This window comes from Colossoma macropomum, unplaced genomic scaffold (genome assembly GCF_904425465.1).
Source record: "Colossoma macropomum unplaced genomic scaffold, Colossoma_macropomum, whole genome shotgun sequence".
Taxonomy (NCBI): Eukaryota; Metazoa; Chordata; class Actinopteri; order Characiformes; family Serrasalmidae; genus Colossoma; species Colossoma macropomum.
The window spans coordinates 11,601,439-11,619,811 of NW_023494795.1; the positions used below are offsets into that span (position 1 = coordinate 11,601,439).

At 40.9% G+C, this 18,373-nt stretch overlaps 1 protein-coding gene across 1 annotated transcript; it reads right to left on the reverse strand.

The window, feature by feature from the left end:
• Positions 1 to 7,779: 7,779 nt before the first annotated feature.
• On the reverse strand, positions 7,780 to 17,791 carry LOC118816092. The gene is made up of 6 exons (XM_036582601.1): positions 17,463 to 17,791; positions 16,464 to 16,898; positions 11,346 to 11,515; positions 10,674 to 11,010; positions 8,534 to 9,940; positions 7,780 to 7,814 (listed from the first exon to the last, which is right to left on the reverse strand). The coding sequence occupies exons 2-6, from the start codon at positions 16,885 to 16,887 to the stop codon at positions 7,780 to 7,782; spliced, it is 2,373 nt and encodes a 790-aa protein (XP_036438494.1). The 5' UTR covers positions 16,888 to 16,898; positions 17,463 to 17,791.
• Between the last annotated feature and the right edge of the window lie 582 nt (positions 17,792 to 18,373).

Below are 18,373 nucleotides of genomic sequence, written 5' to 3' on the forward strand. Positions count from 1 at the left end.
ATAACACATGAAATGTTTAGAAATCTGTACACATACATATAAAATGTTTAAAAAGCATAATCAAACCACTTTTAAACATCACTACGACTTTTATAAGTTCCTTCATGCAGGGCTGATTTGTATTTTAGGGATGAGATGCGCTTGGCACTTAACCCTTTGGATCCTGGGCCTTTTGCATCCATGTGGTTTGCAGAGCTTGCAGGTACTGTAGGAACACCACGGAGAGAGTGCTCTGAGTAAGGTGGGATTGTGCTTTCATAATGATCTGATGAGCCTCCTTGCTTATCCCTTTCTTGTGATGTGGAAGAAGGAGAGGTCAAACTGAACCCATCCATGGCTCTCCTTTTCTGCTGAAACAGTAATCTCCTCCGTTCCTGCCTTTGACGAGCTTGAGAGCTGTCTCTAAGATACTCTCTGGCATCATCCTTTCCTGAGGAGGTTGGGGGTGTTTTGTTTTCATCCTGAAGTGGAATGTCTGTCCCTAGACTCGTTCTCAGTTTGGGGACTTGGTCTAAGTCAGTGACTGGCTCATAAAGTCCTTTTGAGGTGGGGAATTGCAGGGTTCTTGTGGGCATGGGTAAGTTGTAAGGGGAGAAGTCACTGCTTTCAGTGCTGAGGGGGGCACCCAAACTTGACAACCTTGATTCTATTGACTCTGGTGTAGCTAATTCTGGTTGTGATGAAGTAAATAGTTGGTGAGATTGCCCATAAGGATCTGAATTGGAGAAAAAGAGGGGCCTTTTAGGCCTGGAAAGTTGTTCTAACCTACTTGTTTCTGTGGCTGCTTTCACATCAAATGATGAATCATGTATTGGTGAACGAGCTTGTATCTGATTTTCATTCTGTGGATCAGAAGTTGTAAAAATAAGAGACCGTTTTGGCCTTTGTAGAGTACTGAAAGACACGGGTATTTGCCTGAAGGAATCTTCATCTTTTACAGTGAAATTTACCTCAGAATCCACTGATTCTACACTTCTATCTGATGGTGTGGATATTGGAATTCGGGTGTGAGGGTGTGGTGACAGAATTTGGGGTTCAGATTGCGTGAAGTGAATGTACCTCTTTACCTTTGGAACTTCATCAAGAGATGTACCTATTTGCAAGGAACTGCTTCCTATGGTAGTGGTACTGAACTCTTTCTCAGGTAAGGAATCAGATTCACTGAGCCTTTCTGTATTTGGGTATTTAGTATTTGTATTTGGAGGGCAAACTCCAGTTTGTGAAAACTTAATGTATCTGTTCACTTTTGGAAGTCCATTAAAAGATGTATTCAACTGACCAAATAAGCTGTCTTGGTTGTTTGGCCTGATGTCTTTGTCAGCTGAATAACTGGAACTAACTGGTTCTCTTTTTGTTACAAACTCAGTAGTGACTCTTTCTTTGTTTAAAGATGGTGAAAAAACCTGATTTTCAAGTTTTGGATCAGACTGTGTGAACTGAAGAGATCTCTTTACCTTTGGTATATGATCAGGAGATACATATATTCCTTCAAAGAAATTATCTTTGTTGCTGCTTGGCTTTGCTTCATTATCAGAGGTGTAGTCTGAAGAATGAGATTCACACTGGGTGAACTGAATGTATCTTCTTATTTTCGGAATTCCATAAAGAGGAGTGTCTGTGTTCCCAAAGAAACTGTCTTTGTTAATTAGTTTGACATCATGAGGTGAAGAACTGGTTTGCAGTAATTCTGTTTTTGTCAAAAGCTCTGGTGTAGCTATTTGTGTGTCCAAATACTGGGATGAAGGCTGAGTCAAATGTTGAGATTGTGTGAATTGAAGGTATCTTTTTACTTTTGGTATTCCGTCAAGAGATGTGTCAATTTGCCCAAAGAAGCTGTGTTTATCAGCATCTGCTCTGACACCATCTTCAGATGATGAATTAATGTTTATTAGCGTGCCTGCATGGATCTTTGGTTCATTTGGAGGTGTCAGAGTTTGAGAAAGAGGCTCAGATTGTGTGAACTGAATGTATCTCTTCAGTTTTGGTACTCCATCAATTTGCCCAAAGAAACTGTCTCCCTTGGAGGTTGTAGTGAGCTCGACCTCAGATGGAGGATCGGATCTCACAGATTGTATTTTTGTTGCCAACGTTGGTGTGACTCTTTTTGAATGGGAAGATGTTGATGGTGTTTCAGCTGAAGACTGAGGTTCAGATTGTGTGAACTGAATGTATCTCTTCACTTTTGGCACTTCATCGAGTGATGTACCTATTTGCCCAAAGAAATTACCTTCCTTAGTAGTTGAGCTGAGCTCATTCTCAGATGTTAAATTATATCTCCTAGACTGTCCTTTTGTGACTCCTTCTGTTTTCATAGACGATGGTAGCAGACCTGAAGGTTGAGGTTCAGTTTGTGTGAACTGAATGTACCTCTTCACTTTAGGCACTCCATCAAAAGATGCACCTATTTGCCCAGGGAAATTGTCTCCAGTAGAGGTTGGACTGAGCTTATCCCCAGATGTAGATTCAGATCTCACAGACTGTGGTTTAGTCCCTAACACTGGTATGAAACTTTCTGCCTTTAAAGATGTTGATGGGGACTTGACTGAAGGTTGAGTTTCAGATTGAGTGAAATGAATGTATCTCTTAACCTTTGGCACTTCATCAAGAGATGCACCTATTTGCCCAAAGAAATTGTCTCCAGTAGAGGTTGGACTGAGCTTATCCCCAGATGTAGATTCAGATCTCACAGATTGTGGTTTAGTCCCTAACACTGGTATGAAACTTTCTACCTTTAAAGATGTTGATGGGGACGTGGCTGGAGGTTGAGGTTCAGTTTGTGTGAACTGAATGTATCTGTTCACTTTTGGCACTTCATCAAGAGATGCACCTATTTGCCCAAAGAAATTGTCTCCAGTAGAGGTTGGACTGAGCTTATCCCCAGATGTAGATTCGGATCTCACAGATTGTGGTTTAGTCCCTAACACTGGTATGAAACTTTCTGCCTTTAAAGATGTTGATGGGGACTTAGCTGAAGGTTGAGGTTCAGTTTGTGTGAACTGAATGTATCTGTTTACTTTTGGCACTTCATCAAGAGATGCATCTATTTGCCCAAAGAAATTGTCTCCAGTAGAGGTTGGACTGAGCTTATCCCCAGATGTAGATTCAGATCTCACAGATTGTGGTTTAGTCCCTAACACTGGTATGAAACTTTCTGCCTTTAAAGATGTTGATGGGGACGTGGCTGGAGGTTGAGGTTCAATTTGTGTGAACTGAATGTATCTGTTTACTTTTGGCACTTCATCAAGAGAAGCACCTATTTGCCCAAAGAAATTGTCTCCAGTAGAGGTTGGACTGAGCTTATCCCCAGATGTAGATTCGGATCTCACAGATTGTGGTTTAGTCCCTAACACTGGTATGAAACTTTCTGCCTTTAAAGATGTTGATGGGGACTTAGCTGAAGGTTGAGGTTCAGTTTGTGTGAACTGAATGTATCTGTTTACTTTTGGCACTTCATCAAGAGATGCACCTATTTGCCCAAAGAAATTGTCTCCAGTAGAGGTTGGACTGAGCTTATCCCCAGATGTAGATTCAGATCTTAGAGATTGTGGTTTAGTCCCTAACACTGGTATGAAACTTTCTGTCTTTAAAGATGTTGATGGGGACTTGGCTGAAGGTTTAGGTTCAGATCGAGTGAAATCAATGTATCTCTTAACCTTTGGCACTTCATCAAGAGATGCACCTATTTGTCCAAAGAAATTGTCTCCAGTAGAGGTTGGACTGCGCTCAGCCTTGGATGTAGATTCAGATCTCACAGATTGTGGTTTAGTCCGTAACACTGGTATAAAACTTTCTGCCTCTAAAGATGTTGATGGGGACTGAGCTGAAGGTTGAGGTTCAGTTTGTGTGAACTGAATGTATCTGTTTACTTTTGGCACTTCATTAAGAGATGCACCTATTTGCCCAAAGAAATTGTCTCCAGTAGAGGTTGGACTGAGCTTATCCTCAGATGTAGATTCGGATCTCAGAGATTGTGGTTTGGTCCCTAACACTGGTATGAAACTTTCTGCCTTTAAAGATGTTGATGGGGACTTGACTGAAGGTTGAGGTTCAGATTGAGTGAACTGAATGTATCTCTTAACCTTTGGCACTTCATCAAGAGATGCACCTATTTGCCCAAAGAAATTGTCTCCAGTAGAGGTGGGACTGCGCTCAGCCTTGGATGTAGATTCAGATCTCACAGATTGTGGTTTAGTCCCTAACACTGGTATGAAACTTTCTGCCTTTAAAGATGTTGATGGGGACTTGACTGAAGGTTGAGGTTCAGATTGAGTGAACTGAATGTATCTCTTAACCTTTGGCACTTCATCAAGAGATGCACCTATTTGCCCAAAGAAATTGTCTCCAGTAGAGGTTGGACTGCGCTCAGCCTTGGATGTAGATTCAGATCTCACAGATTGTGGTTTAGTCCCTAACACTGGTATGAAACTTTCTGCCTTTAAAGATGTTGATGGGGACTTGACTGAAGGTTGAGGTTCAGATTGAGTAAACTGAATGTATCTGTTTACTTTTGGCACTTCATCAAGAGATGCACCTATTTGCCCAAAGAAATTGTCTCCAGTAGAGGTTGGACTGAGCTTATTCTCAGATGTAGATTCGGATCTCACAGATTGTGGTTTAGTCCCTAACACTGGTATGAAACTTTCTGCCTTTAAAGATGTTGATGGGGACGTGGCTGGAGGTTGAGGTTCAGATTGAGTGAAATGAATGTATCTCTTAACCTTTGGCACTTCATCAAGAGATGCACCTATTTGCCCAAAGAAATTGTCTCCAGTAGAGGTTGGACTGAGCTTATCCCCAGATGTAGATTCGGATCTCAGAGATTGTGGTTTGGTCCCTAACACTGGTATGAAACTTTCTGCCTTTAAAGATGTTGATGGGGACTTGACTGGAGGTTGAGGTTCAGATTGAGTGAAATGAATGTATCTCTTAACCTTTGGCACTTCATCAAGAGATGAACCTATTTGCCCAAAGAAGTTGTCTCCAGTAGAGGTTGGACTGCGCTCAGCCTTGGATGTAGATTCAGATCTCACAGATTGTGGTTTAGTCCCTAACACTGGTATAAAACTTTCTGCCTTTAAAGATGTTGATGGGGACTGAGCTGAAGGTTGAGGTTCAGTTTGTGTGAACTGAATGTATCTTTTAACCTTTGGCACTTCATCAAGAGATGCACCTATTTGCCCAAAGAAATTGTCTCCAGTAGAGGTTGGACTGAGCTTATCCTCAGATGTAGATTCAGATCTCAGAGATTGTGGTTTAGTCCCTAACACTGGTATAAAACTTTCTGCCTTTAAAGATGTTGATGGGGACTGAGCTGAAGGTTGAGGTTCAGTTTGTGTGAACTGAATGTATCTTTTAACCTTTGGCACTTCATCAAGAGATGCACCTATTTGCCCAAAGAAATTGTCTCCAGTAGAGGTTGGACTGAGCTTATCCTCAGATGTAGATTCGGATCTCAGAGATTGTGGTTTGGTCCCTAACACTGGTATGAAACTTTCTGCCTTTAAAGATGTTGATGGGGACTTGACTGAAGGTTGAGGTTCAGATTGAGTGAACTGAATGTATCTCTTAACCTTTGGCACTTCATCAAGAGATGCACCTATTTGCCCAAAGAAATTGTCTCCAGTAGAGGTGGGACTGCGCTCAGCCTTGGATGTAGATTCAGATCTCACAGATTGTGGTTTAGTCCCTAACACTGGTATGAAACTTTCTGCCTTTAAAGATGTTGATGGGGACTTGACTGAAGGTTGAGGTTCAGATTGAGTAAACTGAATGTATCTGTTTACTTTTGGCACTTCATCAAGAGATGCACCTATTTGCCCAAAGAAATTGTCTCCAGTAGAGGTTGGACTGAGCTTATTCTCAGATGTAGATTCGGATCTCACAGATTGTGGTTTAGTCCCTAACAGTGGTTTGAAACTTTCTGCCTTTAAAGATGTTGATGGGGACTTGACTAAAGGTTTAGGTTCAGATTGAGTGAAATGAATGTATCTCTTAACCTTTGGCACTTCATCAAGAGATGCACCTATTTGCCCAAAGAAATTGTCTCCAGTAGAGGTTGGACTGAGCTTATCCCCAGATGTAGATTCGGATCTCACAGATTGTGGTTTAGTCCCTAACACTGGTATGAAACTTTCTGCCTTTAAAGATGTTGATGGGGACTTGACTGAAGGTTGAGGTTCAGATTGAGTGAAATGAATGTATCTCTTAACCTTTGGCACTTCATCAAGAGATGCACCTATTTGCCCAAAGAAATTGTCTCCAGTAGAGGTTGAACTGAGCTTATTCTCAGATGTAGATTCGGATCTCACAGATTGTGGTTTAGTCCCTAACACTGGTATGAAACTTCCTGCCTTTAAAGATGTTGATGGGGACTTGACTGAAGGTTGAGGTTCAGATTGAGTGAACTGAATGTATCTCTTAACCTTTGGCACTTCATCAAGAGATGCATCTATTTGCCCAAAGAAATTGTCTCCAGTAGAGGTTGGACTGAGCTTATCCTCAGATGTAGATTCGGATCTCACAGATTGTGGTTTAGTCCCTAACACTGGTATGAAACTTTCTGCCTTTAAAGATGTTGATGGGGACGTGGCTGGAGGTTGAGGTTCAATTTGTGTGAACTGAATGTATCTGTTCACTTTTGGCACTTCATCAAGAGATGCACCTATTTGCCCAAAGAAATTGTCTCCAGTAGAGTTTGGACTGATGTCATTTTCAGATGAAAAATCTGATTTCACAGACTGTGTTTTAGTCCCTAACACTGGTATGAAATGTTCTGCCTTTAAAGATGTTGATGGGGACTGAGCTAAAGGTTGAGGTTCAGTTTGTGTAAACTGAATGTATCTCTTTACTTTTGGCACTTCATCAAGAGATGCACCTATTTGCCCAAAGAAATTATCTCCAGTAGAGGTTGGACTGATGTCATCTTCAGATGTAGATTCGGATCTCACAGATTGTGGTTTAGTCCCTAACACTGGTATGAAACTTTCTGCCTTTAAAGATGTTGATGGGGACGTGGCTGAAGGTTGAGGTTCAATTTGTGTGAACTGAATGTATCTGTTCACTTTTGGCACTTCATCAAGAGAAGCACCTATTTGCCTAAAGAAATTTTCTCCAGTAGAGGCTGGACTGATGTCATTTTCAGATGAAGAATCTGATTTCACAGACTGTGTTTTAGTCCCTACCACTGGTATGAAACTTTCTGCCTTTAAAGATGTTGATGGGGACTGAGCTAAAGGTTGAGGTACAGTTTGTGTGAACTGAATGTATCTCTTAACCTTTGGCACTTCATCAAGAGATGCACCTATTTGCCCAAAGAAATTGTCTCTTGTAGAGTTTGGACCAATGTCATCTTCAGATGAAGTATCAGATTTCACAGATTCTGTTTTAGTCCCTAACACTTGCATGAAACTTTCTGTCTTTAAAGATGTCAATGGGGACTTGGCTGAAGGTTGAGATTCAGACTGAGTGAACTGAAGGTATCTCTTAACCTTGGGTACTTCATTAAGAGATGCACCTATTTGCCCAAAGAAATCATCTCCACTAGAGGTTGGACTGAGCTTATCATCAGATGTAGATTCAGATCTAACAGACTGTGTTTTAGTCTTTAACTCTGGTGTTGCTCTTTCTGTCTCCATAGATGACGGTATCAGACTTGAAGGCTGAGGCTCAGGATGTGAGAACAGGAGATATCTCTTTATTTTTGGTACTGGATCCAAAGGCACATCAATCTTTCCAATGAAACTTTCTTCTAAGGAGAAGTTCAGGTGGGATATCTTTGAGTCACATCCTGCCTCTACCACAGGTGTACATCCATGCTGAATTGAAGATTTAGGATCAGAGACTGAGAACAGAAGAGATCTTTTAAGTTTTGGCAGCCGACCAAAGGCTTGTCCTATTGTTCCAAAGAAACTTTCTTCATTAGTGTTTGGTTTGTCATTGTCCTCGGGTACCACTGTCTGTTTGTTGAAGGACAAGCCCAAGATACCCCCAATTTTCCAACTGTCTTTGTTTGTTGTTTTGGATGGGGTTTGAACAGCCTTCTTTTCTGTTTCAGGCCCATTTCTGTTAAACAGCAGTGAACTCATTCCACTCAGTCGTTTAAAGCTCTTTCTCTCTCCCTCCTTATCGGTCTTCTCCTCTATATCTGTGCTGCTTGAGGAGTTGTCAAAGTTGATACTGAGTGTGTTGTTTGGGTTTTTGACTGTAATGACACCCTCGCTATAAACCTCGGGTTCTGTTTTTATCTCAAGTCTCCTTGGGTAGTAAGCATTTTCAGCTTGTTCCTCTTCATCTTCACTGGAGCTACAGGCACCTGATCTATCTATTCTCAAATGGCTGGTAGTCTTTCGACCAGTCCTATAAACAGGATGTACATGGTATTGTATAGGTTCTTCATTAATATGTACAATGTCTGAAGAATCTGAGCTCTCATTCTGGTCTGTAAATGGCCCATCATTAAAACTATCCTCTCGAGTAAAGGTCATATGTACATCTGATGGGTCCAGCGTAATAGTATCTTGTCTGAAACGTGCACCTGCGCTTGGCTCATCAGTTAAAGCATCTTGCTCCAGAGTGGAGAGCTTGTTTCCACTGAGGTCTTCATTTCCTGAGTGTGGACCATAGGTTTCTGATTCTTCATCTTCCTCTGGGTTTACAGTGTATTCTGTTTGTTCTTCTTCAGTCAGACCACTTTCACTTGAGTTGCAGGAACTCAGTTTATCAGACTTATCCACAGACATTTCCTTTTCAAAAAGTGGATAATCAAGAACAGCACGTTGTGTTACTCGGCTGCTTGACCTTGGAGATTCATCAGTGAATGAAAAACTCTCCCCACTATCATTCCATAAATCTGGGTCCAGGTCATCCACATTCTGTTCCTTCAGATCAAACAGTGGGTCAGTTGTAAATCCTGGTATTGTTGGCTCCTGGCCTGTGTTGCCTTCTTTTTCTTCATGTACAGTGGCTACAGGAGGATCTACACTTTGCTCAATTGACTCTTTTACTTCATAAGACTCTAGTTCTTGTGGCAATTCTGAGTGAGATGATACGGGTGAAATGCTCCTCTCTTCTAACTCTGTGGTGTCCTCTTGGTCTGGAATGGGCTCAAACTCCATGATTTTGGTAGATTCAGCATTTGGGTACCCACAAGCTGGTTTAGGTTCTGATGTTTTTTTGTTCTCTTTTCTCAAAGGTACTTCTTTGCTGACTTGTAGTGAGCTGCTGGGATGGCCGCCTTCTCTGCTCTTCAGATCTTCCATCTCAACACAATGGTTTTCAACATTGACAGTCAAGAATTTATTCCCCTGTGTGTTCTCATATGATACCTCAACATCTGTATTATTCTCAGAAGAGCTGTCTGACTTGGCATCTTCTACAGTGACATAATAAGGAATATTTCCCCCACAGTCATTTACTTCTGTGACCCCACCAAATGTCACTCTTGATCCCACTCGCACTTCTTGCACATGTTCATCTGTATCAGAATAGCCTTCATTCACGTATGGCCTTTGCCGAGTGGAGGACGTCTGTGAGTTTGTAGACGATGATGCAGTATCCCTCTTAGATCGAATTTTCTTGCATAATTTATCCAGAAGTGGCCTTACCAGAACACCAACGACAAAGGCCACGATGAATGTAATGAAGACAGAAAGGCAGACAGCTAATACAAAGTCTTGCTGAGGCACAGCTCGCACATTTCTCTGCACATTCAGGCTTCCTTCTCTGGTAAGGTCATCCAAAATATTCTGGGCTTCTCGTCGCAGCCTTGTGTCATGAAATCTTTTATGAACATGTAGATTAAATATTGATACATGCTCTTCCTGAAATCCTGAGACACAGACATAAAGTCCTGCATCCTGCTCTGTGACATTGCTGATGAGAAGTACTTGTTGATTTTCAGAGACTTGGCCATGAGGTGTCCACCAACGAGACTGCATGAAGTCTGAGGAAAAGGCCAACAGAAAGATGTCATTTTCTTAGTAGTGCTTTCCATAACAGCTGTGATGGCTTAAAGAAAAGATTTGGGAAAAAATGTAATTTACACAATTTTCCAATTACCAAGATGTAGTTAATCAGACAACTACTTAATCAAGACATGTTTGGCATCCAAATTTTCTTTCTTTTTTAGTGCGGGAGCTACAAGGCTAGCATTGTTAATGAACACAAAATTAATAGTCACCCAAATCATTCTGTAAAATACTTGTCTAAGTGATTTAGGGCACAATGTCTAATGTGGCTGCCTGCAGCGCTCAGCTACATGGTGAAGTTTTGTTTATTTTTATAGCTCAAAGTAAGTCAAACTATGCACTAAACCACACTGACAAGTCTGAGTGACTTTAATGAAGACCTGGATGTGGGTTGAGAGGACTTTATAAGGTGTGTATTTACAGAAAATAATTTAGATGACTATTGACTTCTGGTGTTTGCTAACAATGCTTGTCTGGTAGCTCCAGCACTGAGCTAAGGAAGCAAAATTTGGACACCAAACATGTCTCAGCTCATTGACTACGTCTGGGATAACTGGAAAATTGTGTAATTTAGATTGTTTGCCAAACCATTCCTTTAATTTTTTAGTATATTCAGAAACTATTTTGAAAAAAAGCATGAATCAATACTACATAGCCCAATTTATTCATTAAGAGTAAAGACTGAAACATTTACGTGATAATCAGTACCTTGTGTTGCACAGGAAAGCAATAATTCTGTCCCCTCATCCACTGTCACCTCCTTAGCAAGGCCTGGTGTGCTGTATACAGGCAGTGGACAGGTAAGATCAGATTCCTCCAGATGTAGCAGATCATTTCCAGCATAATGAGGTGGAGAGAAACACACCACTTTCCATCCTGGATTACCCAGTTCATTGTCGAAGCTTAGCCATCTCCTTATTGTCTTTAAGTTACAATCACACCTCCACCTATTTCCAGAAATGGCCACAAATGTATTCAAGTTCCGTAGAGACAAGTAAGCTGGCAGAGGTATGATGGTCAACAGGTTATAGCTCAGGTCAAGGACCTAGGTGGTACAATGAAAACATTAACTGTTAATGTGTTTCAATTTGAAATTGCTATGACTCATAGTTCTCAATTTAGTGATCATCATTTGAACACAGCAGCTGCTCTTAACATTCTCTGAACATTTCATGATGAATGGGCCAAAATCACTTGGAATAAAATCTCTTTATTTTAGCTTAGATTAAAAATTAAGGACGTTTTGTCTTCTCCTGTAAAGTTACTATTTTGGACAAACATGTTTTATACGTAGTACACTTAGGATGATATTTGATAAACAAAAGATACAGCTCAAAGCACTATTTTTTTCTGTGTATACCCTTTCCTGAGGTTTGTTACCTGTAAACTGGGCAGGTCCTTAAAGGCCTGTGGGTGGACAGTGTTGATGAGGTTATGCTGGAGGTGAACTTCTTTCAGGTCAGTACACCCAACCAAGTCAGCAGGACCAAGTTCAGAGATTCTGTTATGGGAGAGCTGAAGCACCTGCAATGATTTTATACTGCCGAGTCCTGTGGAGGACAGAGACGACAAAGATGTTACATTAGAGGACTGCGTACAGGGCGGATTTATTGATTCTGGGGCTCTAGGCAAAAGACAGGAATGACGCCCTCTGGATACACATTTTTAAATTAGTTAAAGCTCTAGGCTTCTGAATGGAGCAACCTCTACACCGCAAAAAAAGAAATATCTTGGCAAGTGAAATCATCTTCATTCTCATGGATATATTCTATATTTCTCATTATAAGATTGTATTTCAGAATAGGTTATTTAACATCAACACGTCAACACATGCAGTATGTCCAATTTGTATTTTCATGGGGGCCCCATGTGCAAAGACCACCTGGACTGTGCAATAGATATCTGTTTTGTCATCGCTAACTCAGCACACCAGCTTCGCACACTGTCAGGTTGGTGGTAGTGCTGTGGCCAGAGAACTATCACAAAACATATTGCACATTTGACCTAATGGCTGCTGCCATTGCACCCCTGATCTAGGTCACAGGTTCTCAACCCTGATTTTAGAGTAGCCCCTGTCCTCCACATTGTAGTTTCCCCACTAAAACATTTACCTCAGTTCAAAAAGGGGTTCTTAATTAGCTGATTAGTTGGATCAGATGTAAAGGTAAGATGAAAAAACACTAAAATGTGCAGTATTCCAGGACCAGGGTTGGGAATCACTGATCTAGTTAATGATCCTTAGTTGATTAACGTTAGTTGTCAAAAGTGAAATGTCTTAGTAAAAAGGAAGTCATCAGGACGTCATCTAATAAGGTATATTTACATCACTATACATTGTGGAATATTTACTACTGTAAATATTTACTACTATAAATTTACTGTAGTTAAATATACAAATATAAATGCTGTATATACCAAGTAGTCAGAAGGAATTAGGAGCATTCAATTTGATGTTAAAGTGACCCACAGGCCAGACTAGAACCGCCCCCCTCTTCTGATGACATCTTGAAGTTGGAGGAATCTTTGAAAAACAAAGGCTTTTGGGTGGATTTTGGGTGGATTGTTTGAAATGTGTTTTCAAGCTTCCTAGCTTAAACCAAAGGCAGCACAAGTGTGTGTATGCACACATGGCCCTCCAGCACTTCCTGTATAGCCCCCAAAAATCCACCACAAAACAGCTGTGGATTTTCAAAAGTTCCACTCATCCTCAAAATACATCATCATCATCATCAGTTTATTTTCCTAGTCTGGCTAGAGTGTCCCTTTAAGTTTGCTTTTTCAGCTGTCTGGTCAATTTCACCTCATAAATGAGCTGTGTGGCTATCGCTCTGTGATGTAACAGGATTAATGCAGCATTCAATTGTTAATAATAGCTTATACTTCCTACAAATTGCAAATTGCTGTAAAATAGAAGAAAAGTGGAAATTGAACTTCATTGAAAGCAAGTTGAAAATCACTTATCATTGGAATAATAAGAAAGAGTTATAATGTATGACTGAGTTACAGTTTTTCCCCACTAAAGGGCTCATATCCTAAATTATTCATAGTCCACTTATGATGGTTGTGTGAGTTTTCAACTTCCCAACTTTATTATTTAGAAATACACAGACTGCTTTTGATACTGTGCTTTTAAGACTAATACATGTATATGAGCTCTGTTATGACCTGCCCTGTCTGTCTGGCTGCCCTGTACAGCATTCTGGGCTGAAAGTCTCCTTATAACTTCCACATGAATGGGTGGAACAAAACTGCAGTAGGCTGATTATGTGAATAATATGTGTATGTGATAATATGTACATATGTAAATGTGTTGGTATTTGTGACATCATGAAAACAATTCAAAATGGGCTGTTTTTGCAGCTTATCTTCCATGTGCGGACTGTGGAGTTACGGTACATTTTAAAACTTTAATAGTGTTTTCACACTGTATCAAATATTTTAGCCAATAAAATTTTATAAAATTTATTTTCCATGAAATGGGCCCTTTAACCTTCTCCCATTTTAACCAGAATAGCTCTGAGGGCATAATAGTTATGGTTAGGCTGGTTCATAATAAATAGTGTATGTGTATTAACTGCCTCCTCATTTTCTGTATACATTTGCATTATGAGCTTGTTGCTGATACAGCAGTAATCAGACATGGATACTAATGGTCTGGCTGTCAGTGCAAATAAGAGAGAGAGAGAGAAATTGAGAAGTCTGCCTCCTCTATTTTGAGTGCTGTATTGACTGCTGAGCAGTACTGAGGGCCTGCTGGTAAGGGATTCGTTGGAGAAGAGAGGCTGTGCACTGACTCACAAACAGCTGAGAGATGCTGTCATCTGTGTGGGACCTTGGCCTACCTTAATAACACTCATTTGAGTAACTCGCACGGACTTGAGCGTCATTTCATTCCACTCAGAAAGCAATCGGTGGACCACACTGTGATAAAAAAAGAATCTCGCTTCAATTCTAAGCAGGATATGTTAAAATCTGCTTGCTCTCACAGCTTTAGCACACTGCCTTAGGAAACAGAAGCATTATGCCTCAGGCCTCTTATCGAGGGTCAGTCTGGGACCTGGGCAGATTTTCACTGATATTTCTTTCAGTGATTTTTGACACTGCTTTTGAGGAAACAGACCTTGGACCCTAAGCCTGTAATGGCTACGACTGGGCTGCGAATACTGATCCTGGTCATGCCAAACAGCCAAAACCCCTGACCATTAATTAACACCACTGTGAAAAAACACAGAGGTCTCAACAGAGGCACTTGAAAAACAGTGAAACCTTTACAGGAAATAGAAGCTGGTATGTCCTAGGGCAAGTACTGACCTAGTTACTGTCTGTAAGGGAAAACTGATTTGAGTATTGCATCTCTGACATAAAGCCCCATATATAACTGTAAATATGGCAGTACACTGACTGAGCATCACAGGCATAACATGGCTTGATCTAACACCCCATTGAATTAAGTTCAGGTGTTTCAGTCACACCTATTGTATCTGGCTTATATATCAGAACATGTAAACAGTCCTGCAATTTCCATAGACAAATGCGGGCATTAGAATCAGTCGTATTAAAGTGTTAAGTGACTTTAAATGTCACAGGATACCACTTTTTCCAAGTCAGTTCACAAAATTTCTGCCCTGCTAGAACTGCCCCAGTCAACTGTAAGTGCCATTATTGCGAACTGGAAGCATCTAGGAGCAACAACAGCTAAGCCACGAAGCAGTAGACTATGCAAACTCAAAGAGTGGGGCTGCCAAGTGCTAAAGCACATAGGACATGAAATTGCCTGTCCCCTGTCCTCATCACTTACTACAGTGTTCCAAATTCTGGAAGCAACATCAGCAGAAGAACGGGGCATCAGGAGTTTCACGAAAGGGGTTTCCATGGCTGAGCAGCTGCACACAAGCCTAAGACCACTATGCGCAATGCCAAGTGTCGGCTGCAGTTGTTTAAAGTATGCTGCCACAAGACTTTGGATCAGTGGAAGTATGTTTTCTGAAGTGTTTTTTGAATTTGAGTTTGGCAGATAGCAGGAGAACACTACCTGCTGGGATGCATAGTGCCAACAGTAAAGTTTGGTAGAGGAGGGATAATCATCTGGGGCTGTTTTTCAGGGTTTGGGCTAAGCCCCTTAGTTACAGTGCAGGGTCATGTTATGATGATTATGATTATGTAATGAATTGGACCGTTGATGGCCTTCTCGTCAAACATCAGTGCCTGACCTTTCATGTTCTTTTGACTTAATGGACACAAGTCCCCATATACACACTCCAAAATCTGGTGGAAAGCCTTAACAGAAGAGTGGGGGCTGTTATAGCTGCAAGGCGGGGGGGGGTTCAACTCCATATCCATGCAAGGTTTTTGAATGGGATGTCTGACAAGCTCATATAGGTGTGATGCCACATACTTTTGGCCATACAGTTTTGGGCAATTTTTTGAGAATTCAGAGATCTTCTGAAAATAAGTGGAACAAGTAAATGATAGGTGTGGTGTCAATCAGATGACATCATAGCTACTGAGGTCCCACTAACTAGCTGCATGAAGAATGAGTGTGCTTACAGAAATACTAATAATAATGAGCACTACCTGATTTCGGCAGTTTCCAAGTAGTTATGTAAACAACATACTAAGATATATTATATTAAAACCAGATTAAGTCAAATCAAACACAGCAGGATTTTACTCCACTAATCATGTCGTTCAATGCATTTATAGCGTTAAGCTATTTTCTTTCAATTTTATGCATCTGCGCAAAAGCAGAAACATAACTGGGTACAGAAGAGCTGGCCCTGAAGCGGTAAACCCATAAAACTAAATTCAACAATACACCTGAATAAACACATAAACTGGACAGTGTATTCACCCATCACTACCTTTTCAAAGTATTCTGCCCAACCTTGATGGTCTATCATCTGATCATGTGATAACAAATACAATATATATAATGATCTCTCATTTTCAGATGATGTGAGGGCTATGAAGGCTATTTCTGCAGAGCCTGGTGAAATACACAAGGGCGATAATCTTTTTAAAACTTGAAAACTGACGATGTTCCCTTTTCTAACAAACTTTCATAAGAAAAATGGGAGCAGTCACAATCTTAGAATCTGTGCTACGTCTTTAAATGTTAACACCCATTTAAATTGCTGTCAAAATAACCATGATAACTGTGACCACAATACCTGTGATAACTCTGGAATGTGTTGAGATCTTTAGACCGAACCATGCCTTCTTTTACAGCCCCTAATGATGCACTGGAATGTCTGTGCCCAGCCCTTTTACTCTGTAGGTGAGCCATCTGATTGGCTAAAAGACACTAGTGATTCAGGAGAGTCAACAATAAATCAAAGGTCTAGTGATTTCCACGTTAACAAGTGACTGACTATAGAATGGTATATGTGACAACTGCATGCATTGTATCTGTCATTATGATTTTCTTGTGCATATGAGATAATGAATGTCCCCTGAACAGTCTTTGTATGTGTGTGAGTGAATGAGTGGCGTTCTGACCTCCTGGTATTCGTTTTAGCTGGTTCCTCTCAGCGGACAGCAGCTGAAGATCAGGTGCCCACGTCACACAGCGCTCTCTCCTTCCTGTAAGGGTCTTGGTGCCTTTCACACCTTTCCCCAAACACAGTGACAGAGTCTCCAGTGCATTATCTCCCACCCAGAGATGCTGAAGCCCTCTCAAACGGGCGCGACCAGAACCAAGAGGAACCAGAGACTGTAGAGCATTATGGGATAGGTCCAGGGCCGTGGCAGTTACTGGGATCTGCGATGGAGCCTCAGATAGGCCAGATGAGGAGCAGTTTAGGAGTGGAGTGCTTTGGCATAAGCAGGGGGTTAGACATGCTGGCGTAGGGGGCAGTGTGTGTGCTCCCCAAAGTTGGAGGAGCAGGACCACAAGCCAGGGCACTAAGCTGGACACTGACATCCCAGCAGGCCCTATACAATGTAAAGACATGACATAAACAATGAAAATTTAATTGACAATATAGAAATAACACACAATAATTTAATTCGTTGTCACTAGGCCAATAAAAATTTGAGTTTAGACTTCATGACTGAAGATTTTTAGATGTTTTAGGAACTCTAGAATGGTATTTACTGCCCTTTTCAGTACAGCTAAATAACTATTCACCTCTATTATTCAGCATGATTTATCATTCATGTTCCTTTTTTTGCTGTTGTGAGGCTTTTTTGATAACAAAATTTGATTCCCCCCCTTAGTTAAACTTAAATTAGGACAATTCAAGACTTTTAAGAATCTGTTGACAATGTAAATACCATGCAGCAAATCACATATAGGAATTAATGACAGGATAATATACCTCTCTTAATAAGTCTTTGCATTGTTACAATATAAACATAGTAAATCTGATCACACTGACAGTCGTACACGATCGCTAACACTCATTAATACCTCGCTTATACGTCAAAGCTGACATTTACCTTTTATAATAGCAGGTAATAGTAGGTTTCAGCAAAGGTAAAAAGCTTTTTACTTACCTCTCACAGCTCACAGTTGTCAGTTCAGAGAGAATTCTATGGTACCTCCTCAGCTATTATCATCAAAACACTGAGGGATGAGTGAAGAAATCTTTGACTTTGACTCGAACTCGCCTATGATCAAAGTCTGCACAGCACTGCTGCAGCTGAGACACACATGATGACCCACGCACACACAATTGTGAATAGCTTTCTACAATCACTCACATATCTGAGTTAATGTCTTACTCTGGTTTTCTTCCTCCTCAGCACTTCTGTGAAAACAGGCATCACAAAGAAGGGTAAAAATTAGTCAAGACCAAGTCCTGGACCACTTTAGTACATACATCATCTAAACCGCTTATCCTTCTGGGTCGCTGGAGCCTATCCCAGCTGTCATTGGGCGGAAGGCAAGATACACCCTGGACAGGTCACCAGTCCATCGCAGGGCAGACAGACAGACAATCACACACACATTCACACCTAGGGGCAATTCAGCATGTCCAATTGGCCTGACTGCATGTTTTTGGACTGTGGGAGAAAACCGGAGTACCCGGAGGAAACCCACGCAGACACGGGGAGAACATACAAACTCCACACAGAAAGGACCCTGGTCACCCGGCCGGGAATCGAACCCAGGCCCTTTTGGCTGTGAGGCGACAGCGCTACCCACTGCGCCACCCGGACCACTTTAATGTTTTTTTCAAAATATACAAATGAAAAAAGGGGAAAAATTGACGATCATTTGTAGTTCATTATTAATTTAAATTCATTAAATGATATAAATTAATAAATAATCTATTATATAAAATATATAATATATAGCCTAAACCACTATTAATTATTACTAGAGTCTTGGTCTAACTTTTTAAGCATTGTAACGTTTGTAAGCAACTGATGGTGAGATTATTCTCGGTCCCTTCGTCTCTAAA